The sequence below is a fragment of the Hoplias malabaricus genome, chromosome Y (genome assembly GCF_029633855.1).
Source record: "Hoplias malabaricus isolate fHopMal1 chromosome Y, fHopMal1.hap1, whole genome shotgun sequence".
Taxonomy (NCBI): Eukaryota; Metazoa; Chordata; class Actinopteri; order Characiformes; family Erythrinidae; genus Hoplias; species Hoplias malabaricus.
The window spans coordinates 17,209,078-17,236,115 of NC_089820.1; the positions used below are offsets into that span (position 1 = coordinate 17,209,078).

At 36.4% G+C, this 27,038-nt stretch overlaps 2 protein-coding genes across 9 annotated transcripts; one reads left to right on the top strand and one right to left on the bottom strand.

Annotated features, from left to right (window-relative positions):
• Positions 1 to 1,043: 1,043 nt before the first annotated feature.
• pomt1 (protein-O-mannosyltransferase 1) lies at positions 1,044 to 9,650 on the top strand. Of its 2 annotated transcripts, XM_066656166.1 has the most exons (19): positions 1,046 to 1,431; positions 1,970 to 2,076; positions 2,163 to 2,213; positions 2,330 to 2,476; positions 2,582 to 2,690; positions 2,845 to 2,904; positions 2,995 to 3,088; positions 3,176 to 3,331; positions 3,652 to 3,782; positions 3,897 to 3,992; positions 6,462 to 6,554; positions 6,702 to 6,798; positions 6,906 to 6,998; positions 7,141 to 7,261; positions 7,350 to 7,447; positions 8,006 to 8,119; positions 8,209 to 8,335; positions 8,422 to 8,599; positions 8,993 to 9,650. In XM_066656166.1, the coding sequence occupies exons 1-19, from the start codon at positions 1,313 to 1,315 to the stop codon at positions 9,165 to 9,167; spliced, it is 2,166 nt and encodes a 721-aa protein (XP_066512263.1). In that variant the 5' UTR covers positions 1,046 to 1,312; the 3' UTR covers positions 9,168 to 9,650. The 2 variants fall into 2 exon arrangements, with proteins under 2 accessions (XP_066512264.1, XP_066512263.1); XM_066656167.1 differs by lacking the exon at positions 8,422 to 8,599 and having other exon boundaries at positions 1,044 to 1,431.
• A 225-nt stretch (positions 9,651 to 9,875) lies between these two features.
• LOC136679094 (coiled-coil domain-containing protein 180-like) lies at positions 9,876 to 26,769 on the bottom strand. Of its 7 annotated transcripts, none has more exons than XM_066657384.1 (37): positions 26,517 to 26,769; positions 24,840 to 24,988; positions 24,484 to 24,569; positions 24,277 to 24,386; positions 23,773 to 23,901; positions 23,541 to 23,651; positions 23,356 to 23,451; positions 23,103 to 23,266; positions 22,547 to 22,666; positions 22,373 to 22,452; positions 22,198 to 22,286; positions 21,982 to 22,101; positions 20,470 to 20,643; positions 19,954 to 20,069; positions 19,064 to 19,190; positions 18,679 to 18,721; positions 18,461 to 18,588; positions 18,147 to 18,328; positions 17,880 to 18,055; positions 17,099 to 17,279; positions 16,848 to 16,994; positions 16,616 to 16,760; positions 16,364 to 16,480; positions 16,190 to 16,285; positions 15,645 to 15,731; positions 15,037 to 15,224; positions 14,540 to 14,607; positions 14,327 to 14,441; positions 13,639 to 13,719; positions 13,187 to 13,256; positions 12,939 to 13,083; positions 12,573 to 12,733; positions 11,092 to 11,229; positions 10,894 to 11,005; positions 10,495 to 10,600; positions 10,293 to 10,419; positions 9,876 to 10,139 (listed from the first exon to the last, which is right to left on the bottom strand). In XM_066657384.1, exons 1-37 carry the CDS (start codon positions 26,574 to 26,576, stop codon positions 10,005 to 10,007), a joined length of 4,479 nt encoding a protein of 1,492 aa, XP_066513481.1. In that variant the 5' UTR covers positions 26,577 to 26,769; the 3' UTR covers positions 9,876 to 10,004. The 7 variants fall into 7 exon arrangements, with proteins under 7 accessions (XP_066513481.1, XP_066513480.1, XP_066513479.1 ...); XM_066657383.1 differs by having other exon boundaries at positions 18,461 to 18,591; XM_066657382.1 differs by having other exon boundaries at positions 22,198 to 22,319.
• Between the last annotated feature and the right edge of the window lie 269 nt (positions 26,770 to 27,038).

The following is a 27,038-nucleotide window of genomic DNA, read 5'->3' on the forward strand; positions in this document are numbered from 1 at the left end:
CTTCCAGGACTACAGCTAAGAAACACTCGTGTAAACGGTCTGCTAGCACATTGTTTTCTTTCAGTATTTGTGGTAGATAATACACACACATTTTCTCATTAAAAATTGTAATGGCATTTAGTTATTATTGAAGCAACTGTGAAGTACATTCACTAAATTTCAGATTTTATTTGATTTATAAATCATGATATGTTTCTAATATCAGTGAAAGTTATGTTACCCTTTTCTATATGTACACCTGTGCTATTAATGGGCTATTTTCCAGTATGAGTATCTATGTTTTTCTTTCCCTGCACTACTTAGAAGTGGTGGTAATGTGATTGTGGTTTACTTATTTTGGATTTCTTAATAAACTTCCAGCTTTGAAAAGTGTCTGTGTGGAAACTGCTGCTTTACTGAAATAATGTCAGATCAACAGCATACTTTGGTGTGTAAATAAAGAATGAAGGAACATTAAATACACAATTAAATATTTTTCACATTTCACAGTCCCCTGACATAAATATAAGTTAAAATCTCCATTTATTCTATGTCTGTAACCACGTATCCAGAGACCAGTTAAGGGCCTCTGTGGGTCCGCAGCCCACCCGGAATCATTCGGCACAAGGCAGACACCCTGGAGGGGAAGAACACACAAAACTCCTCACAGAGAGTCACCTGGAATGGGATTTGAACCCACAACCTCTAGGTCCTTAGAGCTGTGTAACTGCGCCACTACCTGCTTAAATTGCCTGATTAAATGACAAAATGAAAAATGATTTACTAAAATTATCACTAAAATGAAGGAGTTCTCCAGTGAACAGTGGGTAAAATAAAAATTATTTAAAAATTGTTCAAATCTTTTATCTTTCTCTTTTCTCTCTCTCATATATATATATATATATATATATATATATATATATATATATATATATATATATATGTGGTATAGTTTTTTTTTCTTGGTTTACTTTTTACTCCAACTAATACCTTAAGGGAAAAGACTTTTATTTTGAAACTGCAATATAGACGCAGAGATGCTGCTCTAGAAGCGTGGTCTCGCTAGTTTTAGCGATAAAAATATTATTACCTCACTCGATAGATGTCATTTTTTTTAAATGCTTTTGTGTAATGTTACGCTCTAGGTTTTTAAAAAAATATCTGTAGCGAGAGAAAGAGAGAGAACTCTTCAACGTTAAGATCATCGACTGAACGCAGAGCCCAAATAAACCGTATTTCGGGAGGTGATTTATAAAAGATAAATAAGATTACTAAACAGCAACGGCTTGTAAACTCCATGACTAACTGAGAGAGTTCGTTTGGCGCTGGGACAATGCAGGGAGTTAAACTACCCGTTTCTGTTAAATGTGAAATTAACGTGCTGCTGGTTTTGGTGACTGCACTGGGGTTTTTCACCAGACTGTACGGGATTCAGTTTCCCAAATCTGTCGTGTGAGTGTTTTTGTGAGAACAACATTATATTATCGTCACAGTATAAAACATAATAGGGCTGAGCCTCAAGTGCATCCCTGCTCCACAACACAGGGAGCACTCTTCGCTAAATAAACCATGGTTTGTTTATTCTAAACAAATATGCTGCACTAGGTTAGATACAGCGTCACACAACTGCCTATACAGTTCTCTGAAATATGAAAGATTTATTCCACAGGCCCATACTAGTTATTAAGTAATAATGAGAACGTTTCTCATAATCATGACTTAAACTGTCACCATTATGACTTGGTGTCGTCTTCCTTATTATTAAGAGATTATAAGATATTGTTATGAGATCTTGTCATATTATGAGAAATGTTCTAATTATTATTAGATGCCATGTCATTATATGATAGTTATTGATGGTTATAAAAATTATTGCTATGACTTATTAAATGGCAATATATTTTTAAGAACATACCTTTAATTAGCTCTGAGCAGAAAAAACATGTATTGAAAAAAAAGTGCAATGCCTAATCTTGTCTTTATTCCACAGATTTGATGAAGTCTACTATGGTCAGTTTGTGTCTCTGTACATGAGACGGGTATTTTTCATAGACGAGAGTGGACCACCTTTTGGTCACATGCTTCTGGCATTAGGAGGTGAGCACAATAGATATAATCTGTACATCATCATGGGATAGTTTTCAGTTTCTCTGTAAAATATTTTAATGCAATTCTGTTTACAGGTTATTTTGGGGACTTTGATGGAAATTTTATTTGGAACAGAATTGGAGCAGGTAAATAAGTGAGTCATAATGACCTTTGCTTCGGCAGTGGTTATCCTGAGTATTTGACTGTTACTGCAACTAATAAAAATAGATTATTAGTAGTAATCATATTTTTTCTGTCTCAGAATACACCAGTAACGTTCCTGTGTGGACCCTTCGACTAATACCTGCTCTGGCAGGCTCGCTTTGTGTTCCACTTGGTTATCTTCTTATGGTGGAGCTTGGATATTCTCATTACAGTGCCCTTGGAGCATCTCTGCTCCTGCTTATGGGTAAACACTTCTTTTGCTATCTCTCTGAAACATATTTGGGCACTGTTAATCAGCACTGAGGTTTGATGATTGTTGAAGCAACTGCTGTTTTCTCCTTGTTAACAGAGAACTCCTTAGTTGTACAGTCTCGCTTCATGCTTTTGGAATCTGTGCTGATATTTTTCCTGCTGCTTGCTGTTTTGTCCTACCTTCGGTTCTACAATGCCTCTAAGAGGTGAGAATAATTATATATAAAGGATAATTTAAAACATGTTGGATCAAATCTGTAACCTTGCTCTTCTCAGTCTCAAGAATTTGCCTCCCACAAGTTTGGCTGCTACTTTCAAGGTTACAGTTCATATTGTTATGTGTGTCCTTTTTGGCTTCAGTTCATTATTTAGGTGGCTGTGGCTCTTCCTTGCTGGTGCTGGTTGTGCATTTGCGGTGGGGTAAGTGCAGTTGTTAAAAACAGTATAATCATATTCTGATCATTTGTGAAAAAGAAAAAAAACATGGCTTAGTTCAAATTGTTTCCCCAGGGTGAAGTACATGGGCCTTTTCACCTACTTGCTGCTACTCTCTCTGGCTGCCGTTCATACATGGCATATCATTGGAGAAAAAACACTAAGTAATGTGAGTTTTATTAATTTAATTTGATTTTTTTTTGTTTCTAAGTGATTAAATATTAGACTACAATGACTTTTCCTTCTTCTTTTGTAGGGTAAAGTGGTGGTGCAGGTTGTGGTTCGATTCCTGGCCCTTGTGGTGCTCCCAGTCATGTTGTACCTAGGATTTTTCTATATACATCTGACTCTATTGTACCGCAGTGGACCACATGACCAGATGATGAGCAGTGCTTTTCAAGCCAGCCTAGAGGTACCATACACATTGGATCACTTTGATGAAACCTCCCCACTGACAATTAATACAGTGCAAATTGAAATTGTTGTTCCTCCGTTGTTCAAATTAGCATTTTGTGTTGAAACACGGAAAAAATGAGTGTTAGCCTCAAACGCCACTTGTTGGCTACATGATTTTGTTCAGGATTTATCATGTTAGCATCTTCAGTTGAGCAATGCTTTTAAATACCCTGAGTGTGATTTAAACTTTATATAATTTAGTCATTATTTAGAATGTAGACATGTTTCTGGAATTAATTGTTTGGATAACATGAATTTTCCATTCTTAATATGCAGGGTGGCCTGGCCAGGATCACTCAGGGTCAGCCTCTAGAGGTGGCGTATGGGTCTCAGGTAACACTCCGCAGTGCGTCTAGCAAGCCCCTTCCATGCTGGCTTCATTCCCACAAAGCCAACTATCCAATCAGGTCAGACCCTGCTTATCCGATACATTCTTTAATGGGGTTACAGTAATTATATAGACAGATGGTAATCCTGGATTTACATGTCACTGCATTTTTAATCTTCTTCTTTGTGTAAAGATATGAAAATGGCCGTGGCAGCTCCCATCAACAGCAAGTTACCTGCTATCCTTTTAAAGATGTAAATAACTGGTGGATTATAAAAGACCCAGGCAGGTACGCATAGATGCACAAATAAAGCTCCTTTCACATGTATATGGTAATGTATGTATGTATATTTGTATTCTTGTCAATCCTATCAGGATAATTATTGTATTTAGGTTTTAAACATTTAACAGAGCAATTTGTAATATTTATTGTACTCAATCTTACATTTCCAGGGTGTGCGATCATAGATTAAGGAAGCTAAATTGAAGCAATGGCATCCCTAAGAGAAATGCCCATTCTGGAGCAGAGCTCTATTAGAGTTTTGGTCTTAGATCTTTGGTCCCACCATCTGTCCAAAACACATTATAGTCCAAACCCACCAGGTTGCCTGTACACAGAAACTTTTATAGCGTCCTTCAGCCAAGTGAACAGAGATAAAGTTAGATTTTACCCTACCTAACATTTTAGTGCCCTGCTTAAAATGTCTATGACCAGAGATGGAATAAAATGAGAGGAAATATTTACCATGTGTTTGAAAGATGGAGGCAGCTTAGAAGCAGCAAGATGACAAGATAGGTCCAGAGTTGGCTAATATTCTCCTGAACAGGTTATGCAATTACATATACCCATGTAAAGTTTAAATATGTAAACTAAATAATTGGTGTTTTTTTATATAATGAAAGTGTTAGGGATATAAGTGTGTAAGGTTTCTGGTTAAGAACAGCATGACTGAAAAGTGTCAACATGATTGAAAAGTATAAATTCTGTACTTTGTTTAAAAAATTTGAAGCAGATCAATGTATGTTTCTGTGGTGTGTGTGTTAAAAACATTAATAAGTAAGAGTTTGTTTGAAAAACCATGCATATTCGACTGTTTAAGATGGAATGGACAATTCAAGGTGGCAAATCATGGAGCTAGATGTTTGAATACAAATATTGTAAGAAGCAAGTGTCTGCCTCCTAAAATTATAATTTTGAAGGAAAAATTGAGAACCCCAGCCTTGTAGTCTAAACATTTAAGTTGGATTTAGACTGTAAAGGCTTGTAAGTGCAGGAAAAGTTGGCCGCTCTTTAAATTTTTGCTTTCCACTTAAGTAGGTAGATAGATGTTTTAGTGACATGATGTAAAGTTGTTGTTGTTTGTTTTAAAATAAGAATTGTTATAAAGCAAGTTTTGTTAATTAAACCCAGCACTATCTTTAGCTTTGCATAGCTGGCTAATAACACCTGTTTTAGTTGGTGTTAGTTAACGTTAGCTTGACTTGCTAAACTCGGTGGCTCAGATTATACTCGGCTACGTAGCTGCATTACGGAGGTTTATAGTGTCGGATGAATTCAAGTTCGACTTCGATCACATTTACAAGAATAACGGTACCTCTAAATTTGAGTTTAGCTTATTGCTAGGCTATTGTCATGAATAATGTTGGTTATTTAGCTAGATACTGTCATAACAGTCAGTCATAACGGTGTTTTACAGCGGCGTTGTTCAGCTGTTGTCCACCAGTGACGTCACGGTTGCGTTCAAGAATTTCCGTAGCGAGCTCGGGTTTTTCCGGCAATTTAATAAAATTGTCAGTTTTAAAGCAAATTAACCATGTTATTTTCATTTTAATTCATACTTATATATGTCAGTAACTAAAATAATGTGAAATATTCATGGATGTCCATTAAGTGGTGCTTAGCCTTTAAGGTGGATTTGGACAGTAAAGGCTTGTAAATTCAGGGAAAATGGTGGCCGCCTATTCACTTTTTGCCTTTCTGTAGCATAGGTAGATGTTTTAGTGAAATGCTCTAGCTGTGTTAACAGTTGATTACGGCACATTCCTTTTAGCTATTTAGCTTAAATTCGGTCTTCTGTTTATTTATGTATGTTTGGTTTTCCTCAAAATAGCAACCTGGCCATGCTTTGTGCCTGGTGAGGGGAGGGAGAAGGCAGAGATCCACTGTTTTTTATTGTAGTTCGCATTATAAACGCTTGGTGTCAGTATTACAAATCACTCCTTTAAATGAAGATAGATATTGTTGCTTTCTACAAAAAAAGTAAATCCATAAAAGTAACTCTTTATTTGGAAGTAAAAAGATTTTTAAATTTAATAGAGGTTAATGTAAATATATTGCCATGAATTATGAATTCAGACTTGTATGCCCTGTGAAGGACTGGCGCCGCCCCCAAGATGGTTTCCCGAGACCCTGAATTGGATAGGTGGTTACAGACTATGAATGAATGAATGAATGAATGAATGAATATCTGTGTGTACTTGTATATGCTTTAAAACCATCCTTTTAGATTAATCTCCAGGTGCTTTATTAGAGTGGATGCAAACTGCTCTTTTTCACAACAGTGAGGTAGAAAGTTACGGCTTTCACCACAATCAAATTGCGTGTCTAGTAGTTGTATAAGGCATGCAAATGCTGCTTTAATATAGAAATTAATTTCATTGTTTAAGTGGAAAACAATTTTAGACACTTTTACGTTGTTTGGAATGTGAAATGTGAAATATGTATCTAGTCTACCGGGTTTCTTTCTGCAATCTCCAGGCAGAGCCTTGTGGTGAGCAGGCCCCCCAGAGCTGTCAGACATGGTGATATTATTCAGCTGCTGCATGGCATGACATCACGCTTCCTCAACACGTAAATTAACATATTATATACACATCCTGCATAACTAGTTTTAGACTTTAGCGAATGAATTTACATTCAGTTACATTGTAATTCTTAAGACAGTTGAATATTAATTGCCCAGTATATATACATACCCTTTGTGTATTGTATTCTTAGGCATGATGTTGCTGCTCCAATGAGCCCTCACTCTCAAGAAGTGTCTGGTTACATTGATTTCAATGTGTCAATGCCAGTACAGAATCTGTGGAAAGTGGTATGTAACTTACGAATTTGGATTATTTAAGATGAAAGTCATTTATGTGAATTTACTAAGCTGTTTTATGTTGCTTAACTGTGTACCCAAAACTGTCCATTTTGCAGGACATAACAAACAGGGAATCTGACAGAGATGTGTGGAAGACCATTCTATCAGAAGTACGGCTGATCCATGTCAACACTTCTGCAGTACTGAAAGTATGTCTGTGTGTGCAGGAGCTTGTCTGAGTTGATGCACTGAAAATAACAAGCAACATCTTATAGTGCATAAAAACAAAAACCTTTTTTTCCTGTACTCATCTCTCAGTTCCACCGTTCTCTTTCTTGATATTTTGCGCAGCTGAGTGGTGTGTCTCTTCCAGACTGGGGCTTTAGACAGCTTGAGGTGGTGGGAGATAAGATCTATAAGGGTTACCAGCAAAGTGGGGTGTGGAACGTTGAGGAACATCGCTATGGCACAAGTATGAGACTTTCCTTCTCTCTGAGGAATGCTGGTGGTTGAATATCTGCATTGTAAATCTTTATTTCTATATCCATAATTGTGCTTAGGCCATGAGCAGAAAGAGAGAGAACTGGAACTCAAGTCCCCCACTCATGATGACATAAGTAGAAACCTCACATTTATGGCTAAGTTCATTGAGCTACAGGTAATTATGACAAACATATGAATGTCAATGAACTGCTTCAAATAAGTGGGCAGTTCCCGTGCAATTTTTTAAATTTATTTTATTCTGTCATTTGAAGTTTAATGAAGTGGCACAAATCTCTTTTATTTGGCTAAATGTGACAGAGATGTGACATTTTTGTGCTGTATATAAACAAATATTAGATTTAGTTTCTAATCAGATTTGAATCTTTTTCATATGTAGGTTTAGATCATGCATATATTTGCCTGTAAGTTAACTAAGACAGATCACTATTGATCCCAGGTGGAAAGTAAAGTTTTAAAGCAGCGCAGTAGAGAAAAGAGAAGAACCTAACATAAATACGGGCTAAACCTGGCAAGTTAACTCTGCTGGATTTTTGCCATTCAGGACAAGAGGGCCATTCACATGTAGAGTACAGTGCAGACACAGACCAACATATGATTTTTTTTATTTTGAATGTATCTTCTTTTTGTCTAGAATTTAAAGCAAGGGTGTCTGATTTTTCACAGTATTTTAAATATTTTTACATTGTTGTGTGCATACACACCTTTTTAATAGTGGAAGATGCTGACAGTCAAAAATGAAGAATCGGAGCACAAGTACAGCTCCTTACCTCTGGAATGGATAACCATGGACACAAACATTGCATACTGGCTTCATCCATCCAGTAATGTATGTGCTGTATAATGTGCTTCTATATTTTCTTGTCAAAAAAATGGAAATGTATAAATTGAAAATGAAATTTGTACACATTGTTACAGGCACAAATCCATTTGATGGGGAACATAGTGATCTGTACCCTTGCAAACGTTGCACTGTTTGTGTATGTTCTTCTGTTTTTGACGTACTTAATAAGACGGCGGCGCAAAATAGAGGACATCCCTGAAGGTTACACGCACACACTTTACTTTATATAAGATACTCATTACTTTGGAGATTGATCACCAATTTTAGGATGTTCTCTCCGTATGTAGCCTGTTGGAAGCAGCTGGTTCTGGCCGGTGTGGTGTGCTCTGGTGGTTGGGCTGTTAACTACCTCCCCTTTTTTCTCATGGAGAAGACCCTTTTCCTGTACCACTATCTTCCAGCACTCACTTTCCAAATCCTGCAGATACCTGTGGTTGTGGAGCACCTATACACTCATATGTTGAGGTGACTTTAAAATGGTCATTGGAACTTTAATTGGATAAATTGCTTCTACATAGAGTTTGATGCAAACGTAAACAGACATTGTCAGATGAAAAAATGGTTATTCTTGAGGAGATGGAAAAAAAAAACAAGGTTACATTTGAATGGTGATTTAGGAACAGAAACGTTTAGACATATGTTTTGGTTATTTCTTCATGAAAAGGAGATCCAGTGCTTTCAAATTATTTAATAAAAGATATCCTGAGAGTGACATTATAAATATTTGTATTTCCTAATTACAAAAAAAAAAAAATTGCTGCAATTTATTACAGCATTATCACAGGATATATTTTTTCTCCTTCTCTTGCATTTTGTTTCCAACTTCTTATCTATCAATGTTTATTTTTGTACCCTTAGATCTTCTTCTCAGCAGAAGGCATTTGGTGGCGTTATTCTGGCAGCTTTGTGTTCAGTTTACCTTTGCTACCGCACCTTCAGTCCTCTCACATATGGCCAACCTGAACTAACTGCAGAGCAACTGGCTAAAATGCGCTGGAGAGAGAGCTGGGATATTCTCTTTCGGAAACGGTGACCACTGGAGTTCTCCCTGGTTCCCCAAAAACATGCAACAAGTTGGTCAAGTGAAAAAGATGTAGCAAAGAGGTAGCTTGCGAGGAAAATACATATGAAAACAAAGTATGGCTTCTGGTGTGTCCTTAATTGTTAAATGCATTACACTTACTTGGTTTAAACATGGTATTAAAATAAGTCAAAGTGTTTTGTTTTATAATAATATCAGGTTTCTTTCTTGGGTTGAACAGACATTTCAGAATGATATTTAATGTTTTGCACAAAAGTGATAAAACCTCATCCATAAGAGCTAGTAAATCAAAACACTTCTTTCCTAATAGAGTATTAAATATTTTATAACTTCTAAATCAAAGTGAGTTAGCTACAATTTTTACTGTGAAATACTTCTGTGAATGAAACATTTCAGAATATTTTTTATTGATTGTATTTTGTGACGTCTTAGCCCATAAAGATATTTGCTGTAGTACTCCATTCTCTTGAATCCTTGCACAACTCTAAATGATACTTGAAATTAAGAAATAAATATGTTTTTTTTTAAACTGTTATACTGTGTTCCTTTCACATTAATTCACACCAAAACATTTGTCAGTTTGTACTACTAAACTGATGTTATGATCTTTTAAATCTTAATATTTATCTATTTTTCCCTCAAATTACAATCAAACCCTAAATGATTAAATATGTTCCAAACCATGATGTGTGCCTGGCAAATGAAAGTTTATTCAATGCTGTAAGAATGCATTCATTTTTAAAGTAAACAATATCAAACAAAGATCATTGTTTTGTAAGAGTATTTAACACAAGAAACATTTCTGTAATTGAATGGCCATTAGTGTAGTCACTCTGAGTTAAGTGTAGATAGAGTTATTAGCTGGTTTCTCCAGTGTTCCTGCCAGAGAAGCAGCTCTGTCTCCTGCTCCTGGCTGAACTTTACCACTCTGTTAAGCTCTTCCTCAATTTTTTCCTCATAGCTCTGGGTTACAAAGACACATATAATACAGTTAATACTCCAAAACATATGTACATTCAGTACATATACTGGGGATTTTTAAATTAAGCCTTGCTAACACTAAATAGGGAAATGATGTTAATGTTAGGGTGATATCATTGACCATATTTCACTTACCTTATGCAACACATTTCGAATCTCTACAGTCTTAAGGTGTCCCATTGTAGTTTTTGCTGTAGTGATGGTGGCTGTGAATCGCTGTGTTTCATCAATAGTTCCAAAATAGTGAATTCCTGGCCATGTTCTGTAAAATGAATAGTGGTAAGTGGTCTCTATTTATAAAAATTCTGGGGATAAATATAAAACCAAAATATTTTACCTGCTTCCTCTCTCCAATAAATGTTTATTTTTGTCCTCCACCTGTAGAGTACCAGCTTGTTTTTGGCGAACCAATGTTGTGATAGTTTCCTGGTTTGTGTCAGCTACTGCTTTCAGAAAGAGTATTCCTGTTACAGATCTAGCATTTGTTTTTGATTAGCATTCCGATTTCACCAAAAGTAAGAAAGAATTTTCTAATATACAATCACATACAAGTTTATATTCCACTGGCTAAAGATTTAATTTATTTTTAATTGAAAATAATCTTAAATATGGCATCCCTGCTAGTGCATGTTTTCTATTTGCCATTGGGGAAAACAAAGCCTTGTACAGTTTTTTATTATTTTTAACCAAAATGTTACATTTAACAAGTAAACCATATTTTCATGAGACTACATACATCTGCATTGGATTTCTTCAGCTGTTAGCATGCTGTCAAACTGGAAAAGAACTTTCTCTGTCAAAGCAGCAAGTGAAGTCACAAACTCATCTGCATTCTTTTTAATACATGCCTTAAAAAAAAAAAAGAAAATATACAAAACTTTAATAAACATTAACTCATAGCTGAAGAGGAAGTGTAACACGTTATTAGTATGACCTGAAATTCCAGTCTGGTATTGTGAATAGCTTTCGTGTGTTCCTCCTGTCTGGCCTTTTCAGCTGTGGTCAGCTTGTTCAGCTCTTCCTCACATGCCGGGTGACTCAGACGCACACGCAACTGACTGCTGTGTTCTTTCTGTCAGAAGAAGCATTGAATATATTATACAGAATAAATTAATGTACGGGGCGGCACAGTAATGTAGCAGGTTAGTGTCACAGTCGCACAGCTCCAGGGACCTGGAGGTTGTGGGTTCAAGTCCTGGTCCGTGTGACTGTCTCCGGTTTCCTTTGGGTGCTCCGGTTTTTCCTCACAGGGTCCAAAAACACACATTGGTAGGTGGATTGGTGACTCAAAAGTGTCTGTAGGTGTGAGTGTGTCGCCCAGTGAAGAACTGGCGCCCCCTCCAGGGTATGCCCAGTGATTCCGAGTAGGTTCCGGCCCCACCGTAACCCTGAATTGGATAAGCGGTTTCAGACAATGAATGAAATGAATGTAGGGCATTACTACCCATCCCTTGTCTTACATTAAATTACATTTTTATATTTTTGGAATTTAGCAGACACTTATCCAAGAGATAATATTTATATAATAAAAGTGATTTAAAAATGTCCAAACCTGGGTTTTTTTAAATTACAAAAAGATTGATATAAAATAGGATAGCTAACAATCATGCAATGCCTGGTAGACCACTGAACCTGTCACTGTCAATTGCTTCGCTCTCTGAGACTTGCAAAGCAGTGGCGTTCCTGTGTTTTAGAGGAGTGGTTTTGGAAGGAGGGCTGAAAACAGGAAATGGGATTTGGATTGCGCTTACTAGTTCACACTTACTGATTTCTACAAAATTCTCTATTCCAGTACATCTATTCTGTACATAAACCTTGGATAATGTCAAGTTCCACTCTTGTTTCAGACCTGTAAGCACCGCAGAGGAACTGAGAATTCATTCATTCATGGTCTGTTCCACTGCTCATCCAGTTCAGTGTCTGAGGCAAATGCGGAATCACCGGGCACAAAGCAAGAACACACCTGGAGGGGCAGCAGTCCTTCACAGGACGACACACATTAACTCACACTTGGGGACACATTTGGGTAGCTAATGCACCTACTAATTTGTGTTTTTGGACTGTGGGAGGAAACCCACACAGACATGGGGAGAACACACCAAACTCATAGACACCTGGAGCAGGGTTCGAACCCACAACCCCAGGACCCTGGAGCGGTGTGACCTGCTGCTCCACCAGAACTGAGAATTCTACATAAACATTTTACAAAATACAGGGGACTCAAAATTTCACCTAGTACTTCATGAACAGCATTTGTAAATGAGACATGTTAGACAAGGAACCATTTAATATTTAAATGTAAAAGTTTCATGTTTTCTGAGAACAACATGTCCAAGCCAAGAATCGATAAACCCTAATATTAAAAACCTATAAAAGTTTAGCACATGATTAGTACACGTGATAATGACAACTTGCCTTTCTTTCTTCACTCTGTTGCTGAAAATGTTCAAACATCTGATAGATGAGTGTCATCTCTTGGCTCAGATCCTCCAAATGCTGATCGCTTAGTTTTTTGAGGAGTACTTCAGGCATCTGACATAAACAGCCTTCAGCTGCTTTCAGCTGCTGGCAAAACTCTAGACAGAGACCTTAACTTCAGCAAGCATTCATAAAGTATAGCCTAAAGAGCATTAAGAGGGAGTTTGTTTACTATTTATTCCACTGGCTGCAAATTTAAGATCATATATTGTACTTCCTGTAGAGCAGGTGTTAATTTTTTTTTCTCTTGCAGGAATGACACTGTAAAATTACTACATCTGAACAGAACAGGGAGAGACTAACCTTGGACACAGTTGTTATGATACTCATGAGTTTGATTTTGGTAGATAAGAAGTCTTTTGTTAAGCTCTTCAGCACACAATTCAAACGATTTCTGGATGAACTGAGGGCGGCTCACAGGACGGCGCTCCTTCTTTTTGTAGAAATCCTGTTCAGAGATTTACTAGGTCTGACTTATAATGAAATATGAATCATTCTGAATTTTTGCAATATATCTAAAAGATGAGCTAAAATTAAAGTTTTGGGTGTACCTCTGCAATCTGGAGGAGCGTATCATTGGCTTGCCACAGAATGTCACATATGAAGCCTTTAAATGTGAGACTAAAAGAACACAATTTCTCATAAATAGTAATGTCTCATAAAATATGAACAATTGTATATATATCATTTATATTATACAGTAAATTAAATTCAAAACAGTAGAAATTGTTAGGGTCACCAAGCACTATTCCTAATAATGTATTTCTAAGCAACTAGTTACTAGTTAAATATAACTTTAAAAAGATCTTATATAAATTATTCTGTTTAACTCCTTTTGCTGTAAATGAAGGTCTGTATTTGAACACAGCACCATTTCATTGCAAGGCCTGAGTTTTTCTTATGTTGCTCAACATTCCATAAAATAGTTTTATAGCCACATCATTCATTAAACCAAATAATATAAAATACGTATAAATCTGTGTGTAGCATGTTACGTACTTACATGTTTTGTTTATTTTCAGGTTTGGAGCCAAACACATGGAACCTTTTATCGAGCCGAGAAGGTTTGTAGAATCTTCTCACACTGAAAAGATTAGTATATGGTATAAAAATAATCTGAATACTTCTCAATCTAATAACAAAAGGATATCTTCAGTGATGCAACCATTTGCTGGCCAAGCTCCCACTGGAAGTCAACTATGGGTTTGAGATGCTAGCCAACCATAGGCATATATATGTCTTAAGGGTGACCTGGATAACAGGGTGGTACTGGATAGGAATGTGTATCATTTACAAATCCAACTGGATACTTGTCTTCATAGGTGACAAAAGTTGTGTTTCATTGTGTTAAACTATTTTTTATTGTGTCAATTCTAACCATTTTTATCTCTAGAAAACTGTAGTTTGTGCAGGTGTTATCATTTCATGGCAGAGGGCTCTCACCCCAGCCCTGTGACCCCTTATTAGGAGCTTAATACAAAAACATAGCATCACATAATCAGAAAGAAAGTAAAGGAAAATAATTAATTGCCCCATATCAGAGCCACAAAACTACAAAGAAATCAAAGGTGAGATCACATCTTATTCTTTTACAAACACAGTGACCTAAAAGTGATCTGCAACAAGATAATGTAATATAATTACATTAGGAAAATGCAGTGGTACATAACACAATTTAAAGGAAATTCAACCTCTGAGAGCTGATAGATTCAGCTGATTTCTTGCGCTGAGTCTCCATGCCCGATTGGCTGTAACCTCTCGCTGACTGCTGAGCTGACCCCCCAGGAGAGCTTGGTCTGACAGGGACTGATGAGCAAGATAGAAAAACACAGTATCACACAGTGTTTAACTTCAAACACAGACGGTTATTTACAATAAAACATGAAGATATTGGTGATGTTTACCAGCTACTGCTGAGCTCCTGTCTGTAACATCTGCACTGACATCATGACTACATTGGTGTTTGCTTATCCTGAGGTTTTAATAGAGGAAAAGGTCAGTGTGTGCTGAACATGTCAATACGAAACTTTGTGTTCCTTTTAATTGGGTATTACCAAGATGTTGAAAATGCACACTCCAACAATGAAGCAATATTTCGATTTATAATCCACAGATAACAGAATATATATCTTTTTACGTAAATTTCAGTGTGCTTCTCTCATTCAATTTTGAAAATAACAGATATTTATCATTTATTTGTATTAGTAATGTTTTTGTCACCATTTCTTTTATTTATTTACACCAATAGAGTTTATTAGGAATGCAAGCTTAAATAAAATGTAATCATAATTCATTGTCAAACTAAATTATATCTAAGGATAAATGTTAATAAGCTCATATAATTCTTTACTTCATAGTTTTTCTATTTATTTTATTTATTTATTTATTTATTTATTTTTACCTGAGCAGTCCTTTGATTACTCCTACTGCTGCATCGTTCATGAAGGTAGCTCCCATGCGGCTGGGCTGAAGGAGAGAATCTCCAGCTGAACTTACATTTGCCTCCTGCTTACGAGATCGAGGGCGAGCAGCCACTGCAAATGCCCCCTGCAGAGGAGCATCGGGCAATAGAACAGCTCTGCTAGAGTCCTGCAATGAAGACATTTCAATGCTGACTTCATGGATGAAGCTTATAGATGTTATCATTATCTTTTACTAACAATAAAATTCAAATTACATAATCAGACTGTATGTGTGGATTTTGGTGTGTTGCCCCTTGTCTGAGTGGGTATACACCGGGTGCTCCGGAATTTCCTCCCACTGTCTAAAAACATGCATTGGTAGTTGCAAAATTGTCCATAGATATGTGTGTTAGTGAATGAGTGAGTGTGTTGTGCCCTGTGTTGGACTGGTGCCCCATCCAGGGTGTGTTCCTGCCTTGTTGTGCACAGTAATTTAAGGTAGGCCCTGGACCTGCTGTAGTCCTGAATTGGATAGGTGGCAATTACAGAACATGAATGAATAGAACAGTTATTAATATATCAGACTAGCAGCTGTGCTTCAGCGTACCATAAAGCAGTCAAGATACTGACATCTCTTCCTTAGCTCTTCGGTCAGGGAATCTGTTAAACTGTTAATTTCCTCTGTAGATACATCCTGCAAGATCCAACCATATTGAACATTATAACTTCATGAAATGTACATATATAAAGTGTTTTTGTAAGTAAGGCCACAACAAGTATGCTTTTTAAAGAGCTAAAAATAAAAAGAAAAAAATAATGCTAAGATAATTTTGAACAAAGTTTTAGTGAAATATAGTCAGGTGTAAACTATTAATAGTTAAATAGGACTGTACTTCTTGAAGTATCACATTTCATATTTCAAACTAATAGTAGCAGTAAATATTAAATAATATAATTAATGCAGCCGAGGTATGGAGCTTCATTCCAGTGTGAAGCATCTTATCAATTATTTTAGTTTGTATTAATTAGTTTAATTTTCTTATTTCAATCAGTTCTTTTAACCCATTCAATAAAACAGAAGTAAATCAACGAAACACACATCAGTTTATGTTATTAGCTGAAAAGTCTGGCTCTACTGTAAATATGATTTACCCTCTTGTCTGTACTGAGCTGAGTACAAGCTTGAATTTTCTCCATTTCACCCATCATACTGTTGATCGTTTTTTTCTGCATGTTGCTTTTCATTACCTGCCAGCACAAATATATAATTTTAGTCTACAGTTAAACACAGAGCAATATTAATTTTATATAAAATGTTTAAAATACCTCAGCTTTAATCTGGACCTGTGTGTTTGTCAGCACTTTTTGGATGTTCTCAAGAAACATCAGATCCACTGTAAGAAAGTGGAACCTCTCCTCAAACTTGTTGATTACTTCTTTTGCCTGACCATATAAACAGCAATATATTCCAGGTTTTTTGTTTCTGTCTTTCATTCAGCAATAATGCAGTGCAAACATCTTAACCATATTAATGAATATGTTTGTCTCAGTAAACCAGTAAATACTGCACATTTATACCTGTTCTAGGCATTTAGACTCAGTGCCCTCCATGTCGAGCGTTAGGGCCTCATCCGCTGTGTCAATTCTTTTGCCAATCTTCTCCAACTGTTTTTGGTAAACCTCAATCTCTTTGGGTGTGAAACATCCTCCTTCAGAAAACAGTCTGAAAAGAAGAGAGGATGTCATATATTTATTCCATGGCATATACTGACCTCACATTGAAACTTATTAAGAAATATGACAGACTTACTTAAACGATTTCATTATCTGAGCATTGGCCTCTCTAAGACCCTGAAATTTCACCTCTAGGTTTTGTCTGAATTTTCTCTGCAATTCCTGTATAACGTTCATGTGTTCAGCCAGGTGGGATTGTAGTGAATTACAAAGTTTAACCAACCTGTTAAAAGCAACAGCACAATCACAACCACATGGATAAACATGGAACATAAAAACAATTGATGATCTAAATCAATTTTATATGTCCAATACATTGATACTCACTTATCAGACTTGGTTGCTGTGTTAAAAGTGTCCTCCATGTTGTAGATTTTAGTGCGGACGTTTTCAGTTAATTTGTTTTGTCTGTCCTGCAGCTTGTTGAAGTCGGTTTGGAAATCGGTTAAGGCCTGTATGGCTCCTTTGCAATGTCTATCCACACGATCTCGATGTAAGATTAGCTCATCTGGCAGCATTGAGCAACAGAAAATGGTTTAAAATAACCAGCAAATTGAATGTGGATACAGCCATCTACAAAGTAGCCCAGTAATGGCTGTGGTGCACAACACCAAAACACACAGCCATTAAAATCAAAACACCACCATAGATGAAAGGGAGTACTACCAAATACTTTCTATTGACTGACATGGCTTAAAAGAGCAATCAGTCATATTCTTTTCATTTGTGTTAAATTACCAGTGAGAGTGTTACATTTACCACTCACAATGTTAATGTAACATTAATAGTGATCATTTAACACTCGTGAATATGCTGTGTATGATGCTTTTTGATGTTATGAAACAGACAACTAGTAAATACTGATTTTAAACATGGCTGCCCTGTGTATGTGAACCACATATTGATGTGAACCAGCAATTTGATGTGAGATGCACTTCGCAGAAAAATGTAAAAACAATGCAAAACTCCCATTTATAAATGTTTGCTACTATTAGTGGTAAAATTATAGCTCTTTTTAAATATTTATACGTAAATTACCATAATTCCAACCATGCTCAAAAGCAAATGGATCATGAATCTACAGTGGTGTATTGTCAGGTAAAAATACCTGCTCGGACATTGTGAATGTCCATCTCAATCCTTCTGGCTCGAGGCTGGTGAAGATGAAGGCGAAGATCTAACTCAGAATTCAACTCCTCCTTCTTAGTTAGGATGATGGTCATTGTGTTATTCAGTACTGTATGATACCTGCCCTCAAGATGATTAAAGAGCTCCTCTCTTACACTGTGATATTCGGACACAAATTAGACTTGAAAGCATATACAATATTATATGAAACTAGTGGTTATTTGATGCTTATAAAATGTAAATTTACATTTTCTGTAACTGATGTGTGAGACTTTTGGGGTACAAAATGTGCTCCACTTCCTCAAAGTTAATGTCTGTTTCATTATCACATGGTATTATGAAACCATAGCAGTGGAACACATTTCCATTTGCAGTTGTGAAAGTTTCACTGGTATGAGGGTCTAGAAACTCTTGTGGGTGATCAAGGCCCTATTAGAAAAACATCAAATTAAAAAATATATTACACAAAACAGTGGGAATTTAAAGAAGATGAATGTGTCTAGGAATAATGCATAAATAATAAGAAACCACAGATGAAATACAATGCACACCAGTATGTACCTCTGAATGGAGTGAATCAAGGGAGCAGTGTTCTTGTGGATTTGCCTTTTGAGAAACATCTGGACAGCGTCTCCTTCTTGGATTTACTAACATTCTCTTACCTTTCACACTTGCCATCCCACTAGCATCTGCTAAAATTCAACAGTCAGACAGCACTTATATGTGAAAAGATATCAACACACCCCAGGAGAAGTGAATATTTTCATTTTTTTACTCACCAAGTTTAAGGGAAGGATAAAGCATTTGAAGCTCCTTAAGGTCCTGGTACATGTAAACAGATGTTTAGTTAGGCCTCTAAGAATTCTTAAAAAAATGTAAATAAAAATGAAGTATGTCACTGTTGACAGGACAAAGATTAATCTTCATTTCATTTAAAACCATCAGCTATTCACACGGTATACACATTTTTCACTGAATAATCCAATATATTTTCCAATGCATAGCCCAGAATCACTTTGGATAAAATATTTTCCCATTAAATTATTATTCAAAGACAAGAGGTGCTTATTCAGCAGCAGTAATATGTTTCCATGAAGGGTTACGACAACAGCATTACTGTCTGCCTGTTTACTGACATCAAGGCAAGTCAAGACTAAATTCTACCTGGCTGTACACTTCTTTGACGCTAAAGTATCGGCTGACTGCTGAGCTGTATGCGTGCAGTTCTTCTAGAACTATTGCTGGGTAGTTCTCCACTGCATCAACTTCTTCCTTATAGATGGCGACATACCTACAGAAGACGATGTTACAACAGAATTTCAGACATTAGCAATAGTGACTAAAATGTAACAACAGTGAATTGTCATCCCACAAAGAGGAAATGTCTCTTTATTGACTATTTCAAACTGTACTGTTACATACCATTATCTAAACCACAATATAAGCCTTAAAATGAAATGGCAGATAATTATATATATATATATATATAATAAAATATAATAAATAAAAATTCATTTAATGTGGCACCACGGTGGCACAACAGGTAGTATCACGCCAGGGTCCTGGGTTTGTGGGTTTGGGCCCCGCTACGGGTCACTGTCTGTGAGGGGTTTGGTGTGTTCTCCCATTGTCCGCATTGGGACACGTTTGGTAGGTGGATTGGCTACTCAAAAGTGTCCATAGATGGTGAGTGTGTGTTGCCCTGCGAAGGACTGGCACCCACACTAAGGTGTTCCCATCTTGCACTTAGTGATTCCAGGTAGGGTCACCCGCCGCAACCCAGAACTGGATAATCGGTTACATACAATGATTGAATGAATAATTGTGGGAGGAAACCAGAGCACCAAGAGGAAACCCAAGCAGAGGGTGAACACACAAACCTCAAGACATGAGCTGTGTGGCAGGGGCACCACCATGTTGGCTCATATATAACAATATTAGATTTTTATGACAACTATGTCTTAAAAAGTATACGGTATACAGGAATAATTTTTTGAGTTGAAGTAAAAAAACAAACAAACAATAAAACACATCCACAAGCACTTTTTGATTACCCTTCCTTGATTTCCTCCAAAAAAGCAAGGGTCTTCTCTAATGAGGATTTTAAAGCTTCTTCTGTACTTTCCTGCCTCAGTTTGTCCATCAGTACATCCAGGTGAGCCTCTTTTTTCTGGCAACAAAACACAAAGCAGCTCACAATTGTATGGAAAAACAATGCAAAATAACTACATGTGCATTATGATTATGTTATGCTCTATTATGTTGTTAAATAGCAGTTGAAGAAATTGCACAGGAATAGGCATCTTTTACCACAAAAACATATAGTGTTGACTTGTTTTGTATTGTTGTCAAGTCACCATCTTATGTATTTTTTCCTCCTCTGTTTTATTTGTTTATTGTATGTATTAGATGTTCTGCGCTTTAACACTTCATCTAGTGTCGGTTTCATGTGCTGTTGTTTTGCATTACAAAATGAACCTGAACCACATTTAGTTCTAATATTTTCTTACAAAGACTTGAGTAAAAAGTAGACAAAGTAAAAAGAGATAAGAGAGTATGGTCATCCTCACCTGGTTTTCCTGATCATAACTGTAGCTAATTTTCTCAAGGTGATTCTGAAGCTCCTGCTCTCTCTTCAGTAGACTGGCACTGTGCACCTCCCAGAGATGAGCCACACCACGCATGAACTTGAATAAGGACTTACTCATATGGGCAGATGTCTTAGCCAGATTCTCAAAAGCTTTCTGTAAAATATGAAAAATGTAGTCTTGGCTGCATAGTAAAGATGTGATAATATACAGGCCTGACCATGTAGCAGATTTAGCTACAGGGGTTGGACAATGAAACTGAAACACCTGTCATTTTAGTGTGGGAGGTTTCATGGCTAAATTGGACCAGCCTGGTGGCCAATCTTCATTAATTGCACATTGCACCAGTAAGAGCAGAGTGTGAAGGTTCAAAAGAGGACAAATTGTTGGTGCACGTCTTGCTGGCACATCTGGGACCAAGACAGTAAGTCTTTGTGATGTATCAAGAGCCACGGTATCCAGGGTAATGTCAGCATACCACCAAGAAGGATGAAACATATCCAACAGGATTAACTGTGGACGCAAGTGGAAGCTGTCTGAAAGGGATGTTCGGGTGCTAACCCAGATTATATCCAAAACATAAAACCACGGCTGCCCAAATCACGGCAGAATTAAATGTGCACCTCAACTCTCCTGTTTCCACTAGAACGCTCTATGTATTTGTGACAATGCACAAATACACACAGCAAGACTGATGAAAGATTGGTTTGATGAACATGAAAGTGAAGTTGAAAATCTCCAATGGCCTGCACAGTCACCAGATCTAAATATTATTGAGCCACTTTGGGGTGTTTTGGAGGAGCGAGTCAGGAAATGTTTTGGCCACTATCCTACAAGAAGAATGGCTTAAAATCCCCCTGACCACTGTGCAGGACTTGTATATGTCATTCCCAAGAATTGACGCTGTATTGGCCGCAAAAGGAGGCCCTACACCATACTAATAAATCATTGTGGTCTAAAACCAGGTGTTTCAGTTTCATTGTCCAACCCCTGTATATTGCATGCTATTAGACTGTTTTTCTCTAGGGTTCACCAGCAGAGGATGGGTTCCCCTTTTGAGGTTTGGTTCCTCTCAGGGTTTCCTTATGCACTTTTTAATGCCTCTGCTCTCCTAGCTTGCTCACATAGGGCTAGGACCTAGAATTCTGTAAAGTTAATTTGTAACAGAACATAGCTATATGTTCAAAATTTACAAAAAATAATTCAGAAGGACTTGATGTGTACTACTCTAGAGAAATGTTGGAAGAATAATGCAAGGCATCTTGTTCCTCATACATTCAAAACTAAAAGTATTAGGCCAACTAAAAACAACCTCACAGGAAGCTGTTACATCAGACATAAATAAGTTAACTTACAATGAAACTGAAAAGGGTTTTTCCTTCTCATGTGAGCTTACTTTTATGGAGATATGAGGTTTTGTTTTGACAGCAATGACAATTAGGGGCCACTATTTATAGTGTATCAACAAAAAAAAATCATCAAAAGAAAACTTACATCCACTGCTGCCAAATGCTCCTCTGCTTGTTTCTGGCACTTCCCAATCACAGGTAGCAGCTCAGCATTAATAATCTTTTGTGTCTCAGCTGGTGTGTTTCCATATGCAGACACTTCATTCTGTGATTGACAACAGTGATTAATCTGACTTTCAGTTTTATGAACTGACTATCAATTGACTATAAACAAAAAACACTAATCTCTAAAATCTCTAACCTTCAAGTGTTCAATTTCTGCCAAACATTTCTGCCAGGTGTTCTCATAGTGTTGACGCATTTTTGTTATGGTGTCAATGTTCATGCAATCTGTAAAGGTATAATAACCGTACAAAAATGTAACTGTTTAAATAAGTTATATCAAAGGTAATACATGTTAAAAAGTTCATTCTTACCAATTTGTCCATTGATTGAAGTTAAAGTGGAGTACCATTCAGCAACTACTTCCTTAGTGCATCTTGGAGGAATCATTGTTCTTCAAATATGAATATATATTTAAAAACCCAAGGTTAGAAAAAGCCTTTAAAAATACCTTTTTAAAAAGCACAGAACACATGTGAACACCAAACCTGATTTGTTGAAGGATTTTGACACGCTGCTCATTGTACATTTCTTGTGTTGTCCTCATAGTGTGGATAGTGTCTTGCACATTTTTAGGCGCCTGAATTTCAGGGCTGTTCATAAATTCTCTGTAAATGAAGCATGACAATTTAGTTTTCAATTTTTCCTAATATTTTCATTAATAATATAACAGTTTCCCTAAATCTGTACCCAAGAGAAGTTTCTATGTTTTTGTTTTCACTCATTACAATTCATAAAAATAAAATGTGTTACTACATGAAACTGAAAGTAGAATATCTAATGCATATTGTCACTTAACACAGAAAACCATGTATCTCCATCATATAAAACATTGTTTGTAATTCTCTAAGTAAACTATATGACTTTACAAATGACTTGGAATAAAATATCATTACATTACTTTGCACTAACATTAAAGAATTGTTTTTGCCATTTTGGAGATGCCTGTGTTTTCATGGAAATATACAATATTCAGGCAAAATAGAAACATACTAATCTAAAATGCTCTCAGCAATTCTTGCTATAATCTCATAATGAACTTACTTAAACTGATTAACAACTGTTAGGACGTTGAGTGTTTTCCAGTCTTGAAGTATTGCCTCACACTTCTGCTGGTTAAGCGCTTCTATCTGCAGATCATTCTCCATCAGGTTCAAATGCAGTTTGGCAATAGCTCGTCTATTTGCCAATAATGCTTGATTAATCATCTGAAATAATAATAATAAAAAAAACTACAGTAATAACCTGTAACTATAGTGATAACATAAAGACATTGTAAACAGAGAGAGTATCTTACCATAGCTTCATTGTCAATCAGGCGATGGACATCACAGGGCATGATGTAACTAATTTTTTCAAGTTTTGCTGCATATTTCTTTAATAATGCTGAAATCTAGAGAATACAAATAAGTGGAGTATAAAATGGCATATATGTCTCTATACATGATAATATGAAAAAACTTTGCCAAATGGATCACTTACCATTGATGCTCGTTCTGCCTCATATTTGACAAATGTCTCATCTAACTCTTTTATCCATTTTCTCTTCAAAGCAGACTGCTGGCTAATAGTGTTTTTAAATGTATGCATGTCCTTAGAGTAAATAAAAATAAAATGTGAATGAGATAAAAACAATTTTCCTCACAAATGAAAAAAGACACTTCTCTAACATAAATACAACACATTATTGAAGTATATTGATGTGGCACTTCACCTCATAGCTGAAAGCTTTTAAATCAGCAACATTTTCTGTCTTCTGCATAAAGCTCTGCAGCTTCTCATAACATTCTGAAAGTCTCAGAAAAAAATCTTCTCCAGTCTGTCTGAATAATGGCTCATATCTCTGAGAAATACCAGTGGTAACAATATATATGTGTTTTATAAAACTGACATAAACATGTCATAAACATGTCATGGCAGATGTTATATGATGTGAATTGTCATGATATGTTCAGTAATAAAACTGTGTCATACTTCCACTGCCAGCAACTGCCATGCCATTATATGATTATGTTTAATGCTGTAAAGCTGAAGTAATGTGACATGCATGATACTGTATGTGTACTGAAGTAACTGTTATGAATATGATAAATTAATCTCACATAAAAAACAAGAATATTATATTTTTCATGATGATGATTATGTCATTAATATGATAGATTCATAATAACACTATGGCATATTTTTCTTCAATTTAATATAAAATTAATATATATACCGCACTGAGCACAGAAAGATCCCTCTGAAGGTGAGCAACAACTTCTATGTGATCTCTCTGTTTTTTCTCCTTGAGTCTCTCTGTGATATCTGAGCCTGTTTTTGCTGAAACTACAGGCAGTAATTCACAAAGATTTGTTTATGACCACCAGCAAACATTATGTTGAAATAAATATGTACAGTGATATTTTTTACTAAGTCTACCAACCGACGTTATCAGGCAATCCTTGAATCTCTTCATAATCAGCCCAGTCCTCACAGATTTTTGGCCTAATACTTGAAAACTGCTTTTCCCTGCCAGATATATAATAAAACACACACACACACACACACACACACACACACACACACACACACACACACACACACACACATGCTTAATGCTAGACTGACAAGACATTAACAGAACATATTCAGCCACAATACATAAATATTACATTATATAATAAGTGGAGAATTTACTCTGTGCATATTTCAGCTTAAGTGGAGCAGTGTAAATTCACTCTCAGCATACTAACCAACAGAAATACACAACACATACAGTAATCCACAACAATGCTTTACCTTATGGTTGTATCTTGGAGCTGATTATCTCCAATCAGTTGGTAGGTGCCGCTATCTGTGTCCCTGCTTACAGGGTCATCTCCACTGAAGAAACCTTCATTTGCAAAACGCCTCCTCCGAGTTTCATGAACAGACAGAGATAAGTGAACCTATGAATAAAACCCAAACTTTTTGAATCACATCTGCATCAGAGATCTGCATACAGATTTCAAGGTAACACTCCCTCCAGTGTTTAACCTCAATAGCATGTCCGTTTTGTGTTGTATATATGCTAAATGTATCATGATACAGAATGTGGGTGAAGTTATAGAGTTACATTTAAGCCACTTTAAAGGTATTAGGTTATTTATATCTTAGAAAAAAACTTTTAAAAATATACAAACACCATTTCCAGAAAAGTTAGGACATTGTGTAAAATGCAAGAAAAACATGAATCTGTCACTTTTTTAATTATCTAGAACATTTATTAAACTGACAAATATGCAAAAAAAAAAGAAGAGTTCCAATGTTTTCACTGATCAACATGATTGTGTTTATTAAATATAAAAAAAATTTGAATTTGATGCTTGCAACATACTCAAACATTTGGGACAGGCAAAACAAGAGTGAAAAGTTTATAGAAAATCCATGTCACACCATTTTAAAGTATTACGCTATAAATAAACAATTAACTATACTGCTATCAAGCTCTTTTCAGATGGTCCCAAAGACAGTAGAGACAGTAGGAGTCCTTGACTCAGCTTGTTTTCATGAAATATAAACATTGAGTTTTCTGTGCTACTGACAACAGACACCATGCATACTATTATCAGTGATAGGTGCAAAAGCCAACATCCCTCATGGTTAGGGATGCATCAGTGACCACAGCATGGGTGACCCGCATATTTGAGAATTGATGTGGAGGCAAACATTGTCTTTAGAGGGACATATGCTGCCACCAAGGTAACATCTCAATTTCACTTATAAAAAGATGTCCATTTTTAAAACGTGTTTATAAATTTTATCTTATAATTTTGGGGTTTGTAATTTTGAAAAGCAGGTAGAGTCGCAGTCACACAGCTCCAGTGACCTGGAGGTTGTAGGTTCGATTCCCGCTCCGGGTGACTGTCTGTGAGGAGTTGGTGTGTTCTCCCCGTGTCCGCGTGGGTTTCCTCCCACAGTCCAAAAACACACTTTGGTAGGTGGATTGGCGTCTTAAAAGTGTCCGTAGGTGTGAGTGAATGAGTGTATCTGTGTTGCCCTGTGAAAGACTGTGTGCTCCTCTCACTGTGTAGAGTTTCAAGCCCTGTACTTATTTGTTTTTGGTGGAGTAGCTTTGGAAGGAAAGCTAAACTTATATGGGGGACTTTCTCAGTTGGATTTTTTCATAAACTGGCATACACAATGGTTTCTGAAAAATCACCTATTCCAGCTTTAGCGTAATCAATAATCGGAAGAAGAGATATAGAGGAATGTCACCAAATGTTTATCATTAACTTTTCATTAATTGAGATATAATTAAAAAAAGGCCTTTGGAGAGGCTTGAGATAAATTTTAACATTCATTTATTTAGCTTGCTACCAACCAAAACCAGTCTGTGTATTTTTAGAGCTTGTTGAAAGGCCTTACAAAAACCTGCATAGCTACATCTTTAGTCTAAATGGATTTAAAAATACATTAAATCTTAATATTCCTCACCTGAGCATCAAACATCTGTCTGTATACCTTTCCGCTTGGAACAACACGACTCTCAGCCATTTTGTTCTAACTCAACTCAGAGTACCTACTATAAACTGAGCTGTTAAGATCACAGAGTTTGCCTGTGGAACAAAATGTAATGGAGGCGAAGTGAGATTACAACGAGAAATAAACTACATCTTTATCCGGAGAGCCTAATTCTAGAGTTAAAAACCCAAACGGAACAGAGCCCCTTCTCTACTGATCCCACGGCTCTAGCGTCTACTGTTGCTGTGGTAACAAGACGGATTGAGGACAAAAGGTCCAACAAAAGGTCCAACAAAAGGTCCAACCGAGAACACAGCAAGTGGATCACCCTTATCCATAAGGTCCAACCAGCAATCTTCATCCCCGAAAGTCCTAAAGCCACAAGGCTTTGTTTCTTTTCTTGTTCAGTCAACAATGTACACAATGTGCCTACAATGTAAAGAGTGGACCACAACACATTTCAGTCTTTGCTTAATCGTTTTAAAGTATATTTTC